We start from the raw sequence: 23,115 nt of genomic DNA on the forward strand, positions 1-23,115 counted from the left end.
CATGTGGGATCTTCCCGGACCGGGGCACGAACCCGTGTCCCCTGCATTGGAAGGCGGACTCTCAACCACTGCGCCACCAGGGAAGCCCACTCCATGTTATTTTACAGACAAACCTACAAAACTTGTTCTGTGTAAGAGTTGCTTGTCTGAAATTCTGATAGCCATTCCTCCGTAACTCCCTTTTAGGTGGTATGTGAGCCGCCCTCAATTACTCTGAAAGTTTTGCATCTCGTGAAGGAGAGGAACTGTGTGCTGAGGTTCAGGTCCTAAGCACTGACCTGCCTGTGAAACACTTGCCTTTATCCGGGAACCATGCATGACCTTAAAATTTGTTCTCATTTGAAAGATGATTAAGGGCCTATTGTCTGTCTTGAGATTATTTTTTGGTGAAGAGAAGTAGTTGTTCGGCTGTAAACAGCTGAACAATGTAGCCGGCATTGTCTGACTTCTGCTTTGCTCAGCCGAAAACCCAGTCTGCCCGGTTGGGTTCTGTGGGCGTCTCTCACATGCCTGTGGTTGAAGTGCTGTCAGAACACTCGGGCCACTGGGCCGGGACACAGGCCTCCTAATGTAAAAGACATTGCTAAACCGTTTGTATATGTCACAGCTAGCTTTGGGGACGAGCATTTGAGCACTCACACTATAAGATCGGTTTGTGATTACAGGTGATGAGGTCTGTGCATCCAGATAAGCTCTTGAATGAAGAGCATGATGGGCCTTCTCTCACCTTCTTGTCAAGGAATGGCTCCCAAAAGCTCTCTCCCCCGTTTCACTGACACCTAGTTTAACTGACACTTACCAAGCATCTGTCGTCTGTCGTTTGTTTGGCACCAGGGAAGTCCTGCTGCCCTAAAATAGCTCTCGGTCAGAGGCTGTGGGAGGAGTACTATGGGTGCTTTGAAAGAAAAAGTTCGAGTTCTCAGGTGGAAGGTGGCCTTCCTGGTCCGCGGTGCTCACATAGGCTTGATGCTAGTCCAGCCGAGGCTCGGAGCACTGAGAGGGCCTCCTGGCAGGGGGACCAGCCCGAGGCAAGACTTGAAAATCCGGATCCCTGGGAGTTCCCTGGTGGTACAGAGGTTAGGACTCTGCGCTTTCACTGCTGAGGGTACAAGTTCAGTCCCTGGTTGGGGAACAAAGATGCCATAAGCTGCCTGGCACAGACAAAAAAAAAAAGAAAAGAAAAGAAAACCAGGATCACTTACTGGTCAAATCACAGTAAGGCCAAGTGGACAAAGGCGATTTGCAGATAAAACACATGCCCAGTGGATACATGACAAGATGCAGTATGTTTTGTCCAATGTAATTTCTGTCCTTTAGAAAAGTAACCCCACTGAGTGTGAACTAGGGGTGAGAGCGCCCCAGTGGAAAGAAAGAAATCTGCTCCACTCTCAGCTGCACCTTCAGAGTCACCCTGGACCATATCAGTGTGCAGTCCGAGAGTGGTAAGCTGATCTTTTCATGGTTTAATCCGGTGACAAAATCCTTTCAGTTTCTGTTACTAACTGGTGAAGCTAGATAGTAAAATTAATCTATAATCAGAGTCTTTTCCTAAGTATTCCTTACGTATTTTCTCCATTTAAAAAGCTCATCTGCACAACATTGTAAATCAACTACACTCCAATAAAAATTTAAAAAATAATAATAAAAAAATTAAAAAGCTCATCTGTTTCCTCCAAGCCTCTCCTCTGCCTATTTAAATGTATTTTCTCTCTGTGTGTTTTCTAATTTGCAGGTACCTTTGATTGAAATAATGTCTACTTTGTGAAATTGTCACCCTAGTGAGGTCAAGTAATACGAGAAGTAGCTATTCCTGTGTGAGTGGAGGAGGGTGTTCTGTGTCTGGGTAAATAGAAGTGGGCTACTCCTTCCGTATTCTGTCACAGAGCTGACTGTAGTACCAAGTTCTCAAAATTCTCAACTAAAACCAGAGTTAAGATTTTAAGGCATCCAGTTTAAACTGAACAAAAATTTTACTTAGTTTAAACACTGAACAAAAATTTTACTTAGTTTAAACCAATTTTTAAAATATGCAAACTACCTTTCCAGTGGAAGTGCTTAATTTTCAAAGTCTGATCTCTTTGATTCATTGTCCAAAAAGAATTCTGTAAAATTGAAAATTTAAAAATTGGGGGGGGTTTGTTGGGGCAATTTTCCCTTTTCCCTCTGCCCTTGTTAGAATCTTTTTTTTTTTTAAGATTTAATTTTATTTATTTTTAGCTGCACTGGGTCTTCGTTGCTGCATGCGGGCTTTCTCTAGTTGTGGCGAGCGGTGGCTACTCTTTGTTGCGGTGCGCAGGCTTCTCAATGTGGTGGCTTCTCTTGTTGCGGAGCATGGGCTCTAGGTGCGTGGATTTCAGTAATTGCAGCATGCGGACTCAGTATTTGTGGCTCGTGGGCTCTAAGCGCAGGCTCAGTAGTTGTGGTGCACGGGGTTAGTTGCTCCGCGGCACGTGGGATTTTCCCGGACCAGGGATCGAACCCATGTGCCCTGCATTGGCGGGCAGATTCTTATGCACTGAGCCACCAGCAAAGTCCCTGCCCTTGTTAGAATCTTTTTTTTTCTTTAACAGCATCATTGCTTATTTATTCTCAGTGTCTCACCTGTTAGAATCTTTATGCTTTCTTTATCCATCAAAAAAAGTTAGAGTGAGACATTTTTATTTTTGAATTTTCTGTTCTCTCTGTCTCAGTAAACTGTTCTCAGAGAAAGAACTCTTGGAGAAAAAGGAGTTATTTCCTTTATGCAAATACTGCGTATTCCTGTCCCTCCAAATGTTAATTGTTTCTGGGCTTTACTGTCTGTCCTTCCCCACCAGGCAGGAGGGCAGGTTTGGCCTTGAGCAGACACACCCGCAGGTGTGTGGCCCTTTGAAAAGCTGTACACAGGGATTGCATGTTTATCTCAAGCAGGTTATTCTTAGACTCATACCTTTTACCCTAATATGTATCATATTGATATATTTTCTTCCTCATCTCTCACATTTTTCTTCATTTCTTTTTTGTTTCGTTTTACTTGATATTTAAGTCAAAAAGTGTGCTGCATAGTCATCATTTCAGAAGCTCAGAAGTGGCAGGAGAAAATCCCAGTCAGTGACTGTCTGGAAATCCTGTGAACCAATTTCTGATCTCTGTCCTTAAGACCACGAGCTGGTTAGAAATGACAGAAAAGGACATTAGATGCAAATGAGGTAAAGATGCAAGTCTCTTAACCTCAGAGTCTTTCCCTTTATTATCTTTTCTTCATTTGTTGTGTCTTAACAGCTTTTGTTTTAAGTGAAAACTTCTTCATTCCTTTTCAGTATCTGGGAAGTGTTCCTTTAATTTTCTGTATATGTGTACAAATGTGCATTGTGTTTCCTTTAAGATCTGCTGCCCTGATGTTCCCCAGGACCCCTGTTCTCCAGGCTTGTCACGTTGAGTTTAGCTAACACAGAAATATGCGTTTTTATGCCCAGGTTGGACTTCCAGAAGCCTGTCCTTCCAGTAGGCCTGTTACTTAGAGCCCATAGGCCGGTGGCTATGGGTCTTTTCTGTGCTGGCCGACGAGGAACTAGTAAACACGCCTGATTTCAGGGATGCGCTTTATTCTAGGTTATGGTTGCAGCTGCTTCATTGCTGTATTAGAAGCAAAAGACTTTTTAAGTTTCTCTTACTTCTTTATGTGGAATTTAACAACAGCAGCTTCGATTTGAAACAAAAAGGAAAAAAGCCTGGAGTTCACAGACTTAGTGATTCGGCTTAGGGATAGATAACCCTTTGCGTCTGCTGGGGTCAGGTTGGCACCTTGAGCTGCTTGTGTGCCTTTGGTGTGAGCCTTCTGCCACAACACCTGGGCTCAGGATCAGGCGTGTCCTCAGTGTTGGCAGCGCTGGGGCCCCGCCGTCCCCACAGGCGCTCCCCTGCTGCCCGGCGGCCATGCTCCCAGGCCTTCCGTGACCTTGGGCACCTGCACGGTACTGTACATGTTCCCGGGCGTCACTATACACGAGCAGCAAGGAACCACATGGACCTTTTCCCCACGGTGGGAAGGGAAGTGATTGCCGTGGGGGGTTTGCAGAATGTCAGCAATTATTTTGAAATAGTGGCAGGTTGGGGGTTGGCTGTTCTTTTGGATGTCCTCGTAGAAATGCACTGTGGTTGATGTTCTGCCAAGAACAAGCAGAACAAAACAGAAACAGTTCCCACCTCTGGAGCAGAAGCTTCATGATCGGGCGGCTCTGAGGTGTCTCCGGGCCCTGGGGAAGCTCTGACGCTCCTCCCTTGCTCAAAGTTTGTTTTTGTTTTTAATTAATTTTAAATTATTTTTAATTAATTTTAAATTATTTTTAAAAATTTATTTATTTATTATTTATTTATTTTTGGCTGCGTTGGGTCTTCGTTGCTGCGCGCGGGCTTTCTCTAGTTGCGGCGAGCAGGAGCTACTCTTTGTTGCAGTGCATGGGCTTCTCATTGCGGTGGCTTCTCTTGTTGCGGAGCACATGGGCTCAGTAGTTGTGGCTCGTGGGCTCTAGAGCGCAGGCTCAGTAGTTGTGGCGCACGGGCTTAGTTGCTCTGTGGCATGTGGGATCTTCGTGGACCAGGGCTCGAACCCATGTCCCCTGCATTGGCAGGCGGATTCTCAACCACTGTGCCACCAGGGAAGCCCCTCAAGGGTTTTTTAAATTATTTTTTTTAAACTGTTTATTTGGAAGTAAATATAGACTCACAGGATATTACAAAAAGCTTGCAGTGCTTTCCCCCGGGCCTGGTGGTGACACCCCTGGGGCCAGCGCATTATCAGAGCTGGGAGCTAGATGTTGGCACAGTGCTGATCACTGTGCTGCAGACCTGCCCCATTCCTGTTTTGCCAGTTTTCACACGGGCTCCCTTGTCTGTGTGTCTGATGATATGAGAGTCTATCACACGTGGACGTTTGTGCAGCCAGCAGCACAGTTGGCACGTGGACCGACCCACCTGACATGGGCCCATCCTCACTGCCCCGCCCCACCCAGCACTGCGGTCCCACCGCCTGCCCTTAGGGACCCGGCTGAGGGGTGCGGCAGTGAGGATTCTCAAGGATCTTCGAGGAGTCAAATAGAGAGGTTATCATCTCTCTCTCTGTCCAACTCAGTTTGTTTTTAGGTGAATAAAGTTTTGTTACTTGAGTTGGTTATGCTGGGTATGCCCTCCCTACCCAGGTTTCTCTCCTGAAGATTAGAAACGTTCCCTGGAGAAGGATCACAGTATCTTTCACCTATCTGTTATGAAGTATCTTTTTTTTTTTTTTTTTTTTTTTTTTTTTTGCGGTACGCGGGCCTCTCACTGTCGTGGCCTCTCCTGTTGCGGAGCACAGGCTCCGGACGCGCAGGCTCAGCGGCCATGGCTCATGTGCCCAGCCGCTCCGCGGCATGTGGGATCTTCCCGGACCGGGGCACGAACTCGTGTCCCCCGCATCAGCAGGCGGACTCTCAACCACTGCGCCACCAGGGAAGCCCGTTATGAAGTATCTTTAACTTGGAACTCTGTTAATGATTAAAAGGAAAAAAAAAAGAAATTATTCAGAGTAATGCGAGTGAGCCAGTGATTTCTGATTTCTGTGGGAACAGTGATTGAAGTCCTTGCTCTTAGAGGGATGACGGGAAGCAAAGCTTAGGACCAGTTCTGCTTCAACCTCCAGTCAGAAAACACCAGAGCTGGAATGTCTCGAGCCGTCCCTGCCCTGGGACCCTCCGTCTGGAGGGCATTGTTGCCTCGCAGGAGCTGAAATGGCTGCTGTGGCTTCTGCCCTTTGGCCCTCGTCTTGCTGCCACCCTTCTGCATGAAGCCCGTCAAATATTCAAAGACGTTACAAAGCAGAATTCAGTATTTCACTTTTCAGAATTTTTTATTACTGACCCCAGTATAAAACTAACTCTGTGAGGTCGGACTTTGCCCGAGGTGAGGGCTGTGGCCATTGGTGTTGCTCACAGTGCAGTGTCCTGAGACCTGGGGTCTGCGTGGCTCAACCCGCAGGACTGGGAAAGCCCAGGGGTGACGTTTCCCCACTGCTTCTCTACGTTTGGGAGCTGTGTTTCTTTGGGGCCAGTTTGTGCTTGGTGTTGTCTCCAGACTTCTCCAGGGAGCTGGTGAGAGCGTGTAGGGGAGAGAAAGGGTCCCAGCCGAGGGGGCTGGGTTGTCCAGCCTGTCCTCGGAGGGTCCCCCTGAGAGAGCCCGGGGGTGGCAGGGCCTGGTGCCAGCGGCTGTGTCTGAACCATACTGCCCCCACGACCACGGGCCCAACGGAGCCTCAGCCACCTCGCATCCCTGGCATCCACCCGTTTGCTGAGTTTGACTCTCTGGTCTCCCCCTCCATTCTGGGCACTGTCTAATCTCTTTCCAACAAATTCTCTTTCTGCCTACGCTAGCTAAAGTGTTTTTGGCAAACAGGAACCTTGACTGGTGTAGAGAGGTTGGGTAGATGCCTGGGTGCCTTGGATGGGAGGGGGTCTCTGCCCGGGTGCCTCGGATGGGAGGGGGTCTCCAGTCCCAGCCCCTCCTCTAGACCACACTGCCACCTGTGGTGACTTAGATTAGATAAGGAATCATTCCTAAATTGTGACCTCCCTTTTAAACAAGTATCCCCACTGCCAAGAAAAAAAAAAGCCAGACTGGATTTGGGTCACATTTCGTTAGAAGAACCAGAAAAGGCTTCATAAATAAGATGGCATTTTCCATGGGCCTTGAGGGGTGGGTAGGGTTTGAAGGGGAAGGATGTTTTAGGTGGACTTAGACACAGGGAAGTGTTAGGATTAGGCTCTTCAGGGACACCAGAGGGTCTACAACCCATCATGGGGGCCACACCTGTGGGGGTAGCAGGTGACAACCTCACGAACACAGTTTTTTCATTTATGCTCTTTAGACACTTGAAGGGCTTACATATAGGTAAAGGGATTAGATATTATTCCAAAGCACAGAATCTGGATCAGGGGACGGTTACAGGAGAGCAGATTTTAGTTCAGAATATGGCAAATTCCTAGTAACCAGGACTGTGCAGCATGTAGGGCTTGGCTCCATATTCCAGGAGTGGAGGTGTCCCCAGAAGGGACAGGAAAAGGCCAAGAAAGCAGTGTTCCCACTTCATTCATGTGCCACTCAGGATTGTGCCATACTCGCAGCATAACTACACAGTTATTTTTATTTAGTACTTTTCTTTAATCAACTCACTTTTTCTAGTTAAATACACTTTAAGAGAAAACACCAGAGAGTCCGGGGGCACAGAGCTGGAGGAGGGAGCCATGTCCCGAGTACCCATGGCCTGGGCTGAGGCTCTCCCACCCCGGATTCTCACAGCTATGCTGCTGCCCCAGAAACCAAAATAATGGCTGAAAATATCCATCACTTGGCAAAAGATGTAAACCTACAGGTTCAGGAAGCTGAGCAAACCTTCAGGATAAACCCAAAGAAACCCATGCCAAGACACATTGTAATTAAACTTCTGAAAACTAAAGACAAAGAAAAAAATTTGGAAGCAGCAAGAGAGATTGACATCTGAGTTACAGGGAAAAACAATTCAAAGAACAGCAGATTTCTCACTGGAAACTGTGAAGGCCAGAAGGAAGTGGCATCATGTTTTTCAAGGGCTGAAAGAAAAGAACCTATCAAATGTCAAGCACTGAATTCTATATCTGGGGAATTATTCATCAGGAATGATGGAGAAATAAAGACATTATCATGTGAAGGAAAATGAATTGGTTGCCAGCAAACCTGCTCTAAGAGAATGACTGAAGGAGGTTCTTGAAACATAAAGGAAATGTTAAGAGAAGGATTCTTGGAACATTAGGAAGAAAGAACAACAGAAAAAGCAAAAATACGAATAAATAGACTTTCATTCTCTTGAGTTTTCTAAATTATGTTTGATGAATGAAGCAAAAATATAACACTGACGTGTAGATGTATGTAGAGGAGATATTTAACACAATTCTATTACACACAGACTGGTAAAGGCTTAAAGCAGGGACGTGAGGTCTCTACACTTCACTTGAGCTAGGAAAATGCTGACAGCAGGAGACTGTGATAAGTTAGGTGTGTCTAATAATGTCCAGATCAACCACTAAAAATCTGCAGCGAAACACGCTAAAGCACCTAGATAATTAAAACTGGAATTGTAAATAATGTTTTCCTTATTCATAAAGTAATCCACAGGAAGTCAGAAAGAACAAAAGTGAGAAACAAAAATCAGAACAAACAACAAAAGGCAGAATAAAGGCCTAATATATGGATAATTTCCTTAAAAGTAAGTGGTCTGAAAATACAGATTTGCAGAGTGGATTTGAAAAAAAAAAAACAAAAAAACCCATGATCCAGGGACTTCCCTGTCAGTCCAGTGGTTAGGACTCAGTGCTTTCAGTGCTGTGGCCCAGGTTCGATCCCTGGTTGGGGAACTAAGATCCTGCAAGCTGTGTGGCACTGCCAAAAGAAAAAAAAAAAAAAATCCCTGTGCTGTCTAAAAAAAACCTACTTCAAATATATAATATAGGCAGATTGAAAATAAAAGGATGGAAAAAGATATACCATGCAAACATTAAGAGAAGATAAGAACTATTAATGAGGGCTTCCCTGGTGGCGCAGTGGTTGAGAGTCCGCCTGCAGATGCAGGGGACACGGGTTCGTGCCCCGGTCTGGGAAAATCCCACATGCCACGGAGCGGCTGGGCCGGTGAGCCATGGCCGCTGAGCCTGCGCGTCCGGAGCCTGTTCTCCGCAACGGGAGAGGCCATAACAGTGAGAGGCCCGCGTACCACAAAAAAAAAAACAAAAAAAAAAACTATTAATGTCGGATAGACTTTAGAGCGAGAATTACTTAGGGACGGCGGGGGCATTGTGCAATGATAAAAAGGCTGAGCCACACAGAAAATACAGCAATCCTACATATGTTAGCAACAAACTACAAAGCTGCCATTTCTTTAAAAACTGAGTTGGCTGTCTGTATCCCCTGTTCCCCATCCGTGAATTCAACCAGCTGCAGATTGAAAGTATTCCAGGCGGAAAAATCCAGAAAGTTCCAAAAAGCGAAACTTGAGTTCAATGCACACTGGCAACTATTTACATAGCATTTACAGTGTACTGGGTATGATATGTTATCTAGAGATGATTTAAGGTATACGGCGAGGGGTGTGTGTCTAGGGTTATGTGCATCCCATTTGATGTAAGGGACTTGAGCATCTGTGGATACTGAGGGACCATTACTCAGCAATACAAGGAATCAACTGTATTCATACAGCAGCAACACAGAGGGACCTCAAGGGCATTGTGTTGAGTGAAAAAAGCCAATTTCAAAGTTCACATACTATGTTATTCCATTTCCATAACATTCCCCAAATGACAAAATTTTAGAAATGAAGAACAGGTTGGTGGTTGCCAGGGGAGAGGGATGGTGGGTGTGGTTCTTTGTGGTGATGGAATATAGTTCTGTATCTTGATATACATGAATCTACACAGGGAACGCCATGGCATAGAACTACGACGTCACTCTCCTGGTTTTGATATGGTTCTGCAGTTGTGCTGTAACCGCTGGGGAAGGCTGAGACGGGGCCTCTCGGTATGATCTTCGCAACTTCCTATAAAGCAGTAACTTCAAAATAAACAGTTAAGGAAAGAACCTTTATCAGTTGCCAGAAATCTAAGACCACTGTCACCATAAACAGAAAGACATCCGTAAAAAATAGAGATAACTAGAAATAAAAATGTTCACCTGGCACCACCTAAATTGTCTTGTGTGCTGCCAGTGGTGTAGGACCCAGGCTTTGTGAAGCCCCCTTACGGAGGGGTGGGAGGCCATGGGACTTCACTGGAGGACTTGGGACCCTTCAGTGCAAAGAGACTGTGTTCCTTAGTGAAGTTCAGGTTCTCAGGATCTCAAATATAGACCCTCAACTCCTTGGGCAGCTCCAGGCCTGAAACACTTCGTTTAACAGGAAAAGAGGGCACTGGTGAGATGCCTGAGATCTCTGTCTGGAGAAGAGAAGGAGCAGCACAGGGAGAGGGTGGTGACAACGATGGAGGGAGTCGCCCCCCTGTGCCCCCACCGCACACTGAGCCCCGAGCTTTACGTGCACTGCCCGAACCTTCCCAACAACCTAATAGGAAAAAGAAACTGAGGAAAGCCACAGTCCAGAGGCAGGGCTCACAACCAAACCCAGCTTCAAAATCTGCTCTTTCTCGCTATCCTGTACCTTACGTACATGCATTTAGGGTTCTTTTATTTTGGTGCTAATCTCTCTCTCTCTCTTTTTTAACCACCAAAGCATTTTTATTTTTGTCACTGACAAAGTACACAACTGTGGAATTGTACTATTACTTTGCTTGACTTCTTTAAATATTACTTATGCATGTACGTTTAAGAAAAGTAATACCTTGAAGAAGTATTCTGTAAACATAACCCCTCTCAATATGTTTTCCTGCTGTGTTTCATACATAAATAGCATTTTACAAAGTTATGAATAAAACTCTGAACTCTTATGGCCTAAAAGTATGTGTAGTTTCTGGAGCTTGACAAGATGTTCTCTTTATGATTTTATAGCTAACATAACACTATTTTTAAAAATTGAAGTATTGTTGATTTATAATGTGTTAATTTCTGCGGTACAGCAAAGTGATTCAGTTATACATATATATGTATGCCTTTTTAAATATTATTTTCCATTATGGTTTATTATAAGATATTGACTATAGTTCTGTGTGCTATACAGTGAGACTTTGTTGTTTATCCAGTCTATATATAAAAGCTTACATGTGCTGACCCCAAACTCCCAATCCATCCCTCCTCCAACCCCCTCCCCCTTGACAATCACAAGTCTTCCTCTGTGATTCTGTTTTATAGATAGGTTCATTTGAATCATATTTTAGATTCCACATGTAAGTGATATCACATGGTATTTGTCTTTCTCTTTCTGACTTACTTCACTTAGTATGATAATCTCTAGTTGCATCCATGTTGCTGCATATGGCATCATTTCATTCTTTTTTATGGCTGAGTGGTATTCCATTATATATATGTACTGCATTTTCTTTATCCATTCATCTGTCAATGGACATTTAGGTTGTTTCCATGTCTTGGCTATTGTAAATAGCATTGCTATGAATATTGGGGTGCATGTATTTTTTTTTTTTTTTTTTTTTGGCCTCACCACACAGCTGGCAGGATCTTAGTTCCCCAACCAGGGATTGAACCCAGGCCACCGCAGTGAAAGTGCTGAGTCCTAACCACTGGACCATCAGGGAATTCCCTGTACCTTTTTTTTTTTTAAATAAATTTATTTTATTTATTTTATTTTTGGCTGCGTTGGGTCTTCGTTGCTGCACGTGGGCCTTCTCTAGTTGTGGCGAGTGGGGGCTGCTGTTCGTTGCGGTGCGCAGGCTTCTCACTGTGGTGGCTTCTCTTGTTGCGGAGCCTGAGCTGTAGGCGCATGGGTTTCAGTAGTTGTGGCCTATGGGCTCAGTAGTTGTGGCTTGCGGGCTCTAGAGTGCAGTTTCAGTCGTTGTGGCACACGGGCTTAGTTGCTCCACGGCACGTGGGATCTTCCCGGATCAGGACTCGAACCCGTGTCCCTTGCATTGACAGGTGGATTCTTAACCACTGTGCCACCAGGGAAGCCCCATTCCCTGTATCTTTTTTTATTTTTTTATTTTTATTTTTATTTTTATTTTTTTGCGGTACGCGGGCCTCTCACTGTTGTGGCCTCTCCCATTGTGGAGCACAGGCTCCGGATGCGCAGGCTCAGCGGCCATGGCTCACGGGCCCAGCCGCTCCACGGCATGTGGGATCTTCCCGTACCGGGGCACGAACCCGTGTCCCCTGCATCGGCCACTGCGCCACCAGGGAAGCCCCCCTGTATCTTTTTGAATTATAGTTTTGTCTGGGTATATACCCAGGAGTGGGATTGCTGGATCATATGGTAATTCTATTTTAGTTTTCTGAGGAACCTCCACACTGTTTTCCACAGTGGCTGCAATGTGCCCTATTTGTAGTGTTTATCATGGGTCAAATGACTTATCATCACAAGTTACTGCACGAGTTCTGCCAACGACAGACCTTCCAGTTCACTTAGTAAAGATGCCATGTGTTAAAAAGTCAAAATGGGGACTTCCTTGGTGGTCCACTGGTTAAGACTCCGTGCTCCCAATGCAGGGGGCGCGGGTTCAATCCTTGGTCAGGGAACTAGATCCCGCATGCTGCAATTAAAAGATTCCCGCATGCCACAGCTAAAGATCCTGCATGCCTCAACGAAGAGCCTGCGCAGCCAAATAAATAAATAAATAGATAAACATATATATTTTTTAAAGTCAAACTGGCCAAGAGACATCATTATTATTTATTTTATTTATTTACTTTTCTGGCTGCACCACATGGCGTGCGGAACTTCCCCGACCAGGGATCAAACCCAGGCCCCCTGCATTGGGAGCACGGAGTCTTACCCACTGGACCACCAGGGAAGTCCTCCCATGAAATTCTGTTACAGGAACAGAATCGATACGCTCCTAAATTTTCCAAATTTTATTTTGAACCACCACTTTGATTAGTTAAAACTTCCAGAATAAAAGTAATGACACGCAAAAATGATCTTAGAAAGGCACACTTAAAATTCCTGGCACAGAACATTTGATTTTTAGTTTTTGAATGACTGGAAATCATTATTCCTTAAGAAAATATTAACATATTTGTTGAAAGTGATTTATTAGGTAAGTGAAAATGAATCTTGCATGTTGGCTATGTTTCATTTTATATAATGAGTAATTTTTTAGGTCTTCACTTACAGGGTATAAAACTTAGAAAAACATTCTCAAACTAATATGCTTATGAGAATTAAATGATTCAAGCTACAAATAAAATACTAAGCTAAGATTGAGGTGGGGATCCCATTGGCGATTTTATTTTACTATTTTTGTAAATTTATTTATTTATTTATGGCTGCGTTGGGTCTTTGTTGCTGCACGCAGGCTTTCTCTAGTTACGGTGAGCTGGGGCTACTCTGTTGCAGTGTGCAGGCTTCTCATTGCGGTGGCTTCTCTTGTTGTGGAGCACAGGCTCTAGGCGCATGGGCTTCAGTAGTTGTGGCACACGGGCTCAGTAGTTACGGCTCGTGGGCTCTAGAACACAGCCTCAGTAGTTGTGACACACGGGCTTACTTGCTCCGTGGCAGGTGGGATCTTCCCAGAACAGGGCTCAAATCTGTGTCCCCTGCATTGGCAGACAGATTCTTAACCGCTGCACCACCAGGGAAGTCCCCTCATTGGCGATTTTAAACGAGTTTCTCACAAATTCTTTTTGATCTCAGATCAGTTTATGACCTCAACAGATGTCGTAGTGGCTCATTCACAGTTTTAGAAGCCAACGTCTGCTGGTTAAAAAGATGGTTCCTGCAGGGATGTTTATCGCAACATGACCCTGAACCAGGTCAGCCCACAGGGTGCTGGTTTCGCAGGGCTACCTTGGCCCCTGCAGAGGGGGCTGGCCTCCTGAAGCATCTGTCCGTCCTCCATCAGGTCTGTGATGGGTCTTATTTTGTCCTCCCCTGCATGCGGGCTTGGCCAGACTGTAGGTGCTGACCTGACTCCCCAGCTGTGTTGCTAAGGACCGTTTGGAGAGAGTCTCCCTTTCTGCTTCTACATCCAGATGGGTGGCAGCGTGGGGAGGGGGTTCTCTCCGCCCTCACTGGGGGACCAACAGCATTCCTTGTGTTCCCTCCATGATGCACCATTGGTCTGACTTAACAAGGAAACCTGTTAAGTTACAAGCCCAAACTATTCTCTAGCAGGGACTAGAGAATAGTTTGGGCTCATATTTCCTTTAATTTTCAGAGGTCAGGTTTATAACTCGATTATTCTACTCACATTTTAAAACACACTTTATGGTTTTCAGTGCACAGAATATTTCTGGAGGGAGCCGTCAGAAACTAGTACCACGCTTCTCCTCTTGAGCCTGGGGGCTACAAGAGGAAACACAGTTATGCTTTTATATCTTTCACACGTTGTATCACATGAATTTATTGCTGACTTAAAAAAAAAAAAACCAAACTACATCAGTAACCGTTTTGCACTGTCCTTGTTTTTTAGCTTAGGGAGTCAAAGACTGATTAGGAAAAGGAGTGGTTTAACTTACTAGCTTGGTGTCGGCATTGGGGTTTACTTTACTAAGCTTGCCGAGAACTCTAAGGACAAGAACCCCCAGGCAGCTGGATGGAGGGAAGGGGCTCTTCCTCCCTTTGCTTTGCTTTCCTCCAGGCTGGCAATGGAGAGGTGGCGTCTCCATGCCAGGGCAGGAGGCAGGAAGAATCTAGCCACGTGATGGTGAGAGTGGGGTGACCACAGCAAAAGGGCAGACTCTTGGGCCAGCGCTTTTTCCTGTGGCTGGACCTGGGAGTCGCCTCCTGCCCGGCCCCACCCAGACAGGCTGATTTGATCTGGTGGTGAATGTGCCCAGGGTGAGGATCATGGCTCAGGAGGGACCTCTGTGCTCACCACCCCCCTGCCCGTGTTCACAGACTGCCTGGTTGCATTTCACCAGCGCTTTGCAATCCCCACATGCGCCTGCGTTTGTGAAAGCGGATTCCCTGTGCAGACCTGGTCTCCAGGTGTGCCAGCCGCGAATGAGGTCTGGGAAACAGGGTTGTAGGTGGGATGTGAGTGGTTGTCATTTTGAGCAGGTGCCCTCGTGCTTGCACAGCCGTGGTTCAGAGAGCTTGAGTTTCTGGCCCAACGTTCTAAAGCTCTTACAAAAGAGAACTTTATAGATAGAGCTTTTAAAATCAGTAATTTTAGCATTCTGGTCTCCCATTCAGTTTTCTTTCCTTTGCTAAAAGAATCTATGCATGTTAAATATTTCACACACCCCTCGCTGGGACCACAGAGGCTGGATGCGCCAGGTAGATCCAGGCTCTGCTGCCGGCTCTTTCCCATCCCTCCCAGATGGGCCCCCACCTCCTGCCCCATGGGTAAGATGCTTGGGCTTAAGGAGGCCCCTGGTCATGAGTCCTTGTTTGATTTCCTGTGTCCAGCTCATTAACTTGACAGGCTCAGCTTTTCTGACTGCAGGATGTTAAAACTCATGTCTCAGCACTAGGGGGAGGCACAGAGATTTGTTTGGTTTTCTTTTTAAATTGTGGTAACATACACACAACATGAACTTTACCATTACTGACACTTAGTACACGCATTGGGTTTTGCAGCCATTGTTACCATCCCAGAAGGAAGGCTCACCTATTAGCACTCCCCCCAGCCCCATCCCCCAGCCCCTGGCACCCACTTATCTACTTTCTGCCTCCAGGGATCTGCCTGTTCTGGACATTTCGTATAAATGGAGTCGTACAATACGTGACCTTCTGTGTCTGTATAATCTCACCAAGCATCATGTTTTTGAGGTTCGTCCATGCTATCGCCTGTGTCAGAGCTTCACTCCTTTTCATGGCTGTGTAATAGTCCACAGTGTGGGCGGACCCCATTCTGTTTATCCATCACCTGTTGATGGATAGTGGGGTTATTCGGAACAGTGAAGCTCAGAGCATTTGTGTACAGGTGTTTGTGTAAGTCCCTGTTCTCGGGTCTCCTGGAAAGACATCTAGGAGTGGAGCTGCTTGGGTCAGACAGTTGCTCCATGTTTGATCGTCTGAGGAACTGTCAGCCGTTTCCACAGCGGCTGCTGTGTTTCCTCCTCGCCGCTGTGCACAACTGTGTTTCCCAGGGTCTCCACTTCCTCACCCACCCCTGCCATTTTACATTTTATTACTAAAGCTGCTCTAGTGGCTGTGTACACAGGCTTTTAAATGAATTATTTTTATTAAATAATAGAGAAAAACAGTTAAAGTCAGAAGGTAAAACGTTTATAGAGAAAACCAGCATTCTGTTGTCTCTTCCCGCCTCCCTAACCCACCCCTTCCCAGAGGGAGCCCTTCCCGCTGCCCTGGTTTTAACCACTGGCACAGCCTCCCTCTCTGGTAGACGAGGCTTATAACCCACTCAGACCCTTTGATCCCTTGCAGCCTCTCAATATAATTTGTGTTAGTTAGGACACCGGTTTGGCTGTTTAAAAAGGACCAAAATAACAAATATCTTGCCTTACAGCAGGCAGAAGCTTGTTTCTTTCTCACACGATGAAGAGCACAAAGCTTGGTGATGGAGGTTTCCAGCTGTCAGGCCCACTCTGTCTGTGGTTCAACTTCAGAAGTGTTTTCCGTCTTATTTTCCGAGGGGGCCACCCCAGGTTTCCTCCCCGACACGCCCGGTGCTGCCAGCAGGAGGGGCAGGAAGGAGGGAGGTCGTCCCCCATCCCCCCCACCCCCGCGTGACTTTACCTTGCTACCAATAATAATTAGCTTGAGTGCTCACTGTGTGTTGGATACTGTTATAAGTGCTTTTGTGCATTTACTGCTTTAACCCTCAGTGTTGTAAACGCTGTTGTTTTCCTTTCACAGGGAAGGACACAGCAGCTCGCTTGGGTCACCCGGTGAGTAAGTGCAGCCCCCTCCCTGGGGGGCTGACCCCGACTCGGGGCGGGAGGCCGGTCAGAGGTGCCTCAGTTAATAGTTAATGTTTAATGCGTGCTCTGCCGTAGTCTAGCCCAGCCGGCCTGCCCGGGTCAGCAGGCAGGAGCTGCAGAGCGTAGAGGGAAACCTGTCCTGTGTGCTGCCTCTGTGCGCCCTCTGCCCTTCTGAGTTAGAGGCCTTCTCCAGTGGAGTCTGTGACACCCTTTCTTGGGCTGATGGGCTGCGGTCACAGCCGCCCCTGGGGCTCCTGACCGCCTCTCCTGTGTCGCCACCACAGTGGCCAAGAGGTGAGCTTGAGGGTGTGCACACGATGACGGACAGCAAGGACTTAGAAGCCGAGATCCACCCCCTGAAGAACGAGAACAGGAAGGTGCAGGAACATCTGGGAAACCCAGCGGGAAAGGAAACCAGCGTGAAGCCACCCCCGCAGTCCCGCCTCTCCCGGTGCCGGACAGTGGCCTTTTTTCTTTCGCTGTTCGTCTGCCTTTTCGTGGTGTTCGTGGTTTCTTTCATCATCCCATGTCCAGACCGGCCGGCGTCACAGGGGGTGTGGAGGATCGATTACAAGGCAGCAGGTGCGGGCGGCTTGTGGGGCAGGGGCGCCGAGTGTCCCTGGGTCCCCTGGAGTCTGGGGGCCGGGGGCCGCCTCTCAGGGAAACAGGAGCGTCCTCAGGAAGGACGGGAGGGGGGTCGGGAAAGGAAAGTGGCCCATTTGGTTACTTTTCTGAATTAAAAAACATTAGTAAAACAGAGCAACTGGCAGAATAGATGTGGCGGAGGCCGTTCTAAATGTGAAAACGAGGCAGCAGATTTGTGGCTGGGTCTCCCTGACATGCTCCAGCCGAGTTTCCAGTCCGCCCCACCGCAGTCGAGCACACTTGATTTCTCTCTCGTAAAATCTTGGCCTTTATGGGAGCTGCGGAGTCAGCTGTTCTCTGGGCACTAACCTGCCTGTTGGGAGTTGTCCCCATATCAGCGGGCGTGGGTGCCGACAGCCTCGCAATGTTTCTTTGCACAGACTTGAAGCCCTCTCTGGTGGAATAAGGGGAATTTCTTGTTTAAGCCCCACCGACGGTCAATTTTGTTCAGAATTTGGTGCCTAATTTTGAGAGGGTGAAGTAATACATGTTTGTGTTTATTTTTGGCAGCTTAATTGAGATATAATTTATTATCGTAATATTCACTTGCTTTGAGTATACGATTCGATGATTCTTAGTCAGTTTAAGACATGAGCACTGGGACTTCCCTGGTGGTCCAGTGGTAAAGAATCTGCCTTACAATGCAGGGGACGCAGGTTCAATCCCTGGTCAGGGAACTAAGATCCCACATGCCGCGGGACAACTAAGCCCACGAGCTACAACTGCTGAGCTTGCGCACCTCAACTAGAGAGCCCGTGTGCTGCAACTAAGACCCAACACAGCCAAAAATTAATTAATTAATTAAAGAATATTATTTAAAAAATAATAAGATAAACTTGTTAAAAAAAAAAAAAAGACTTGAACACCTGTGCAGCTGTCGCCACAATCCAGTGTTTAGCACATCCATCATCTCTACATGATTCCTTTCCCGCAGGCCCCAGCCCTGCCTCCAGCCCCGGAGCTGCCAGTGGGCTTCCCGTCTCTATACACTTGCTGTTCCTGGACGTTTCATGTAAATGAAATCATGTAAAATGCATCTTTGGCCTCTCTCACTTACGTGAGTTCATCCATGTGGTAGCATGTTCCTTTGTGTGGACAGACCAGAGTATTCATCCATTGACCAGTTGGTGAACATTTGCATCGTTTTCAGTTTTTGACTGTTATGAGTAACGCTGCTGTGAATATTTGTGTACAAATCTTTGTGTGGACATATGTCTTATTTCTCTTGGGTAGGTTGCCAGGAGCAGAACTCTTGAACCTCGTAGTAGGTTTGTGTTTGACTCCTGTCACTTCCAGGCCTTCCCCAGCAGCTGCACCGTTTCATGTCCCCACTGGCTGTGTGGGAGAGGATTCTGGCTTCTCCACATCCTAGCCAACACTTGTCATTATCTTTTTTTTTTTTTAATTAATTAATTTGTTTGTTTGTTTTTGGCTTCATTGGGTCTTTGTTGCTGCACAAGGGCTTTCTCTAGTTGCAGTGAGCGAGGGCCACCCCTCGCCACAGCGCGCAGGCTTCTCATTGCGGTGGCTTCTCTTGTTGTAAAGCATGGGCTCCAGGCGTGCAGGTTTCAGTAGTTGTGGTGCACGGTCCCAGCTGCTCCGCGGCATGTGGGATCCTCCCAGACCAGGGCTTGAACCCATGTCGCCTGCATTGGCAGGTGGATTCTTAACCACTGCACCACCAGGGAAATCTCTGTCTTTTTTTAGTATAGCCTTCCTAGTGGGTGTGAAGTGGTACCTAATTGCGTTTATAGTTTGCATTTCCCTGGTGACTAATGATGTTCACGTGGGTTATTAGCCATTCTTACGTCATCTTTGGTGAATGTCTATTCAAATCTTCCGCTCACTTAAAAGATTTTTTTTTTTTTTTTTTTTTTTTTGCGCTACGCAGGCCTCTCACTGTGTGGCCTCTCCCATTGCGGAGCACAGGCTCCGGACGCGCAGGCTCAGCGGCCATGGCTCACGGGCCCAGCCGCTCCGCGGCATGTGGGATCTTCCCAGACCGGGGGACGAACCTGTGTCCCCTGCATCGGCAGGCGGACTCTCAACCACTGCACCACCAGGGAACCCCAAAATATGATTGTTTTATTATTGAGTTATAAAAGTTCTTTTAACACAACATTGTAAATCAACTGTATGTCAATAAAAAATTTTTAAGTTCTTTATATGTTCCAGGTACAAGTCTTTCATCACATATGTGATTTATGAATATTTGTGACCCATCTGGGGCTTGTTTTTTTATTTTCTGTAGGGTGTCTGCCTGCTGAAGCACAAAAGTTTCAAATTTTGATGAAGTCAAACGTATCATTTTTTTAGCATGGATTGTGCTTTTGGTGTCTAAGAACTCTTTGCCTAATTTAAGGTCATGAAGATTTTCTCCTGTTTTTTCTTCGAGAAGCTTTAGAGTTCTCGCTCTGCTGTTTAGGTCTGTGATCCATTTTGAGGTCGTTTTTGTGTAGAGTGTTTGGTGGAAGCAAGTGGCAGGATTTCTAGCAACGGTCACACATGCCTCCCTCCCAGCAGGACCGTCTCAGAGGCACAGGGGCACCTCTCTGCTCTCGGCACTGACGCTGCAGAGCTCCCGTGAGTCTGGGGGTGGGAGGTGTGCATGTCGACAGTGTCGGGAACGTGGTCCTTCCCCCACTGAGTGGCCTGGTGCCTTTGCTGAAACGCATTCAACCGTCAAGTTGTGTTCTGTCCTTCTGCATCCTTACACCAGTGCCGCATCGTCTTGATTTCCACAGCTCCACGGACGGAAGTCTTCCAACTCTGTTCCTTTATTTCTCCTCAACATTGCTTTGGCTCTTTGGGTCCTTGGCATTTTTATAAAATTTTAGGAGCAGCTTGTCAATTTCTGTAAAAAAGGCTTCTTGGGTTTTAACAGAAATTGTGTAGAATCTATAAATTAGTTTGGGTAGAGTTGCATCCTAACAGTATCCAACCTTACAGTCCCCGTATAGGGGGTATGTCTCCATTTGTTTAGATCTTTAATTTCTCTGAACAATGTTTTACAGTGTTCAGTGGGCAAGCCCTGCACTTCTTTTATTAAATTTATTCCAAAGTGTTCTTTTTTTTAATGAATACTTTTATCTAAGCATATTTTTTAATTTTATTGAATATAGTTGATTTACAATGTTGTGTTAATTTCTGCTTTATAGCAAAATGAGTCAGTTGTACATATATATATTCTTTTTCATATTCTTTCCATTATGGTTTATCCCAGGATATTGAATATAGTTCCCTGTGCTATGCAGTAGGACCTTGTTGTTTATCCATCCTATACGTAATAGTTTGTGTCTGCTAACCCCAAACTCCCAATCCACCCCTCCGCCACCACTGAATGTTCTCTTTGATGCTCTTGTGATAGGAATTGTTGTGTGAATTTAATTTTCAAGTTCCCCTTGGTAGTTTATAGAAACACTGCTGGTTATTATACGGACCTTTTAAATAGTGGCCTTGAACTCATTAACTAGACTAGTAGGGGTGGGGTGTATGTGTGTATTTAGAATTTCCTACCTACAGAATCACGCAATATGCAAAAAAAAAAAAGAGAGACAGTTTTACTTCTTCCTTCCCTTTTATTTCTTTTTCTTGCCTGATTTCATTGCTCGAATCTCCAGTACAGTGTCGAACAGATGAGGTGAGAGCAGGTATCTTCCTCCCAATCTTGAGAATAAAACATTACATGTTTCAGCAGTAAGTGTGCTAATAGCTGTAGGCTTTTTGTAGATGCCCTTTATCTGTTTGGGTTTTTATCATGAAAAGATGTTGGGTTTTGTCAAATGCTTTTTCTCTGTCTGTGAGACAACCGTGTGGTTTGTCCTTTATTCTGTGAACCTGGCATATCACCTTGATTTTCAGATGTTAAATCAACCTTGCATTCCTGAGGTAGAACCCACTAGATCATGTTGTACAATCACTTCGTCAGGTTGCTGGGTCCAGTTTGCTAGTTTGTGTCTGTATTAGTGAGGGATATTGAACATAGCTTTCCCTCCCTCCCTTTCTTCCCTTTCTTTCTTTCCTTCTTTCTTTTTTTAGATTATTAGCCCCATTTTATTTTATTTTTTTGGCCATGCCACACAGCTTGTGGGATCTTAGTTCCCTGACCAGGGATCGAACCCATGCCCCTTGCAGTGGAAGCATGGGGTTCTAACCTCTGGGCCTTGAGTGAATTCCAAAACACAGCTTTCTTTTCTGGTGATGACTTTGTCCTCATAGATGTGGAGAGAGCAAGGGCCCTAAGGGCCCTCTCTCGTCTCTCCTGATGGTGGGTGAAGCCTTCAGACTGCCCGGAATATGTGGGGTCTTATCAGAACCAACTAGGGTGTCTCACTTTCTGGCCCGTCTCCCTATGTGTATCTCACCCTGGAGCTGGCTCCAAAGTTGGCCTCCCCTTGGTCTGCCCCGGAGATCACTCCTGTTTTCAGCCCCCCGACAGGAAGCTGCTGCTTTCTAATCTCACCCAGTGTGGTACCTGGCTGATGGAGGGTGAGCATGGGAGCAGCCCAAGGTGAAAGGCCCCAGACGCCCACTGTTCCAACCCACGGCTCAATAGTGTTTCTTAAATCAGTGCTTCTCGATTCAAGATGTGCCTTCCGTCTGGTTCCAGCGTCCTGAAATGGGTGCTTTTGACAACTTTGCCTCATTTTACTGTTATTTTTGGAGGAGAGGATTTATTTGCCAAGCTCTTCACTCCATGATTCTGGAAGTCTTGTGTCTGGTATTCAGTTTTATTTTTAATTATGGTAAAATACACATCACCCAAAAATCGCCATTTTAAAGTGAACAAATCAGTGGCATTCAAACATTCACAATGCAGCATTGACCATCATCACTATTTTCAAAACCTTTATCATCTCAAACAGATATTCTGTGCCCAACACACAGCAACTCCCATCCTGCCCTCCTGTCCAGCCTCTGGTAACCTCTGTTCCACTTTAGTCTCTAGAATATGCCTGTTCTAAGTACCTCATATAACTGGAATTGTCTGTCCTTTTGTGACTGGCTAATTTCACTGAGCGTAATGTCCTCGAGGTTCATCCATGTTGTAGCGTGTTGCAGAACTTCATTTCTTTTTATGGGTGAATAATACTCCATTGTATGGATGGATCACATTTTGTTTATCCATTCTTCTATCCATGGACACCTGGGTTATTTTCACCTTTTGGCTGTTGTAAATAATGCTGGTTTGAACATTCATGTACAAGTAACTGTCTGAGTCCCTGCTTTCATAATTTTATTTTTATTTTTGGCTGCGTTGGGTCTTCATTGCTGTGCACTGGCTTTCTCTAGTTGCTGTGAGTGGTGGCTGCTTTTCATTGCGGTGCGTGGGCTTCTCTTGTTGTAGAGCACCGGTTCTAGGGGCGTGGGCTTCAGTAGTTGCAGCACATGGGCTCAGTAGTTGCCGCACGCGGGCCCCAGAGCATTTGGGCTTCGGTAGTTGCATCACGTGGGCTCAGTACTTGTGGCGCACAGGCTGTAGGGCACGTGGGCTCAGTAGTTGTGGCTCACGGGCTCTAGGTGCGCGGGCTCAATAGTTGTGGCACACAGGCTTAGTTGCTCCAAGGCATGTGGGATCTTCCCGGATCAGGGATCGAACTCATGTCCCCTGCATTGGCAGGCGGATTCTTAACCACTGCGCCACCAGGGAGGTCCCCTCATGGTTTTGATCTGCATTTCCCTTATTACTAGTGATGTTGAGCATCTTTTCATGTGTTTATGGACTATTTGTATATCTTCTTAGGAGAAACATCTATTCAGGTCTTTTGCCCATTTTTGAATTGGGTTGTTTGTTTTTGTTGTTGGGTTGTAGGAGTTCTTTGTATATTCTGGATATTAATCCCTTATCAGAGGTATGGTTTGCAAATATTTTCTCCCCTTCTGTGGTCTGTCTTTTCACTCCCTCGATGGTGTCCTTTTTTTTTTTTTTTTTTTTTTGCGGTACGCGGGCCTCTCACTGTTGTGGCCTCTCCCGTTGCGGGG

At 46.1% G+C, this 23,115-nt stretch overlaps 1 protein-coding gene across 6 annotated transcripts in view; it reads left to right on the top strand.

Moving 5' to 3' along the window:
- Positions 1 to 23,115, top strand: part of FAM234A (family with sequence similarity 234 member A) — a 31,940-nt gene that overhangs the window by 3,655 nt on the left and 5,170 nt on the right. For 4 of the 6 annotated variants that reach the window (XM_007130376.3, XM_028499497.1, XM_028499495.2 and 1 more), the window contains exons 2-3: positions 16,424 to 16,455; positions 16,773 to 17,070. In XM_007130376.3, coding sequence (XP_007130438.1) covers positions 16,806 to 17,070 — 265 coding nt within the window. In that variant the 5' untranslated portion in view covers positions 16,424 to 16,455; positions 16,773 to 16,805. Of the gene's footprint in view, positions 1 to 9,455; positions 9,556 to 16,423; positions 16,460 to 16,772; positions 17,071 to 23,115 lie in introns of all 6 variants that reach the window. The other 2 variants (XM_055090491.1, XM_028499496.1) reach the window with 2 other exon arrangements.

This window comes from Physeter macrocephalus, chromosome 14 (genome assembly GCF_002837175.3).
Source record: "Physeter macrocephalus isolate SW-GA chromosome 14, ASM283717v5, whole genome shotgun sequence".
NCBI classification, from domain to species: Eukaryota; Metazoa; Chordata; class Mammalia; order Artiodactyla; family Physeteridae; genus Physeter; species Physeter macrocephalus.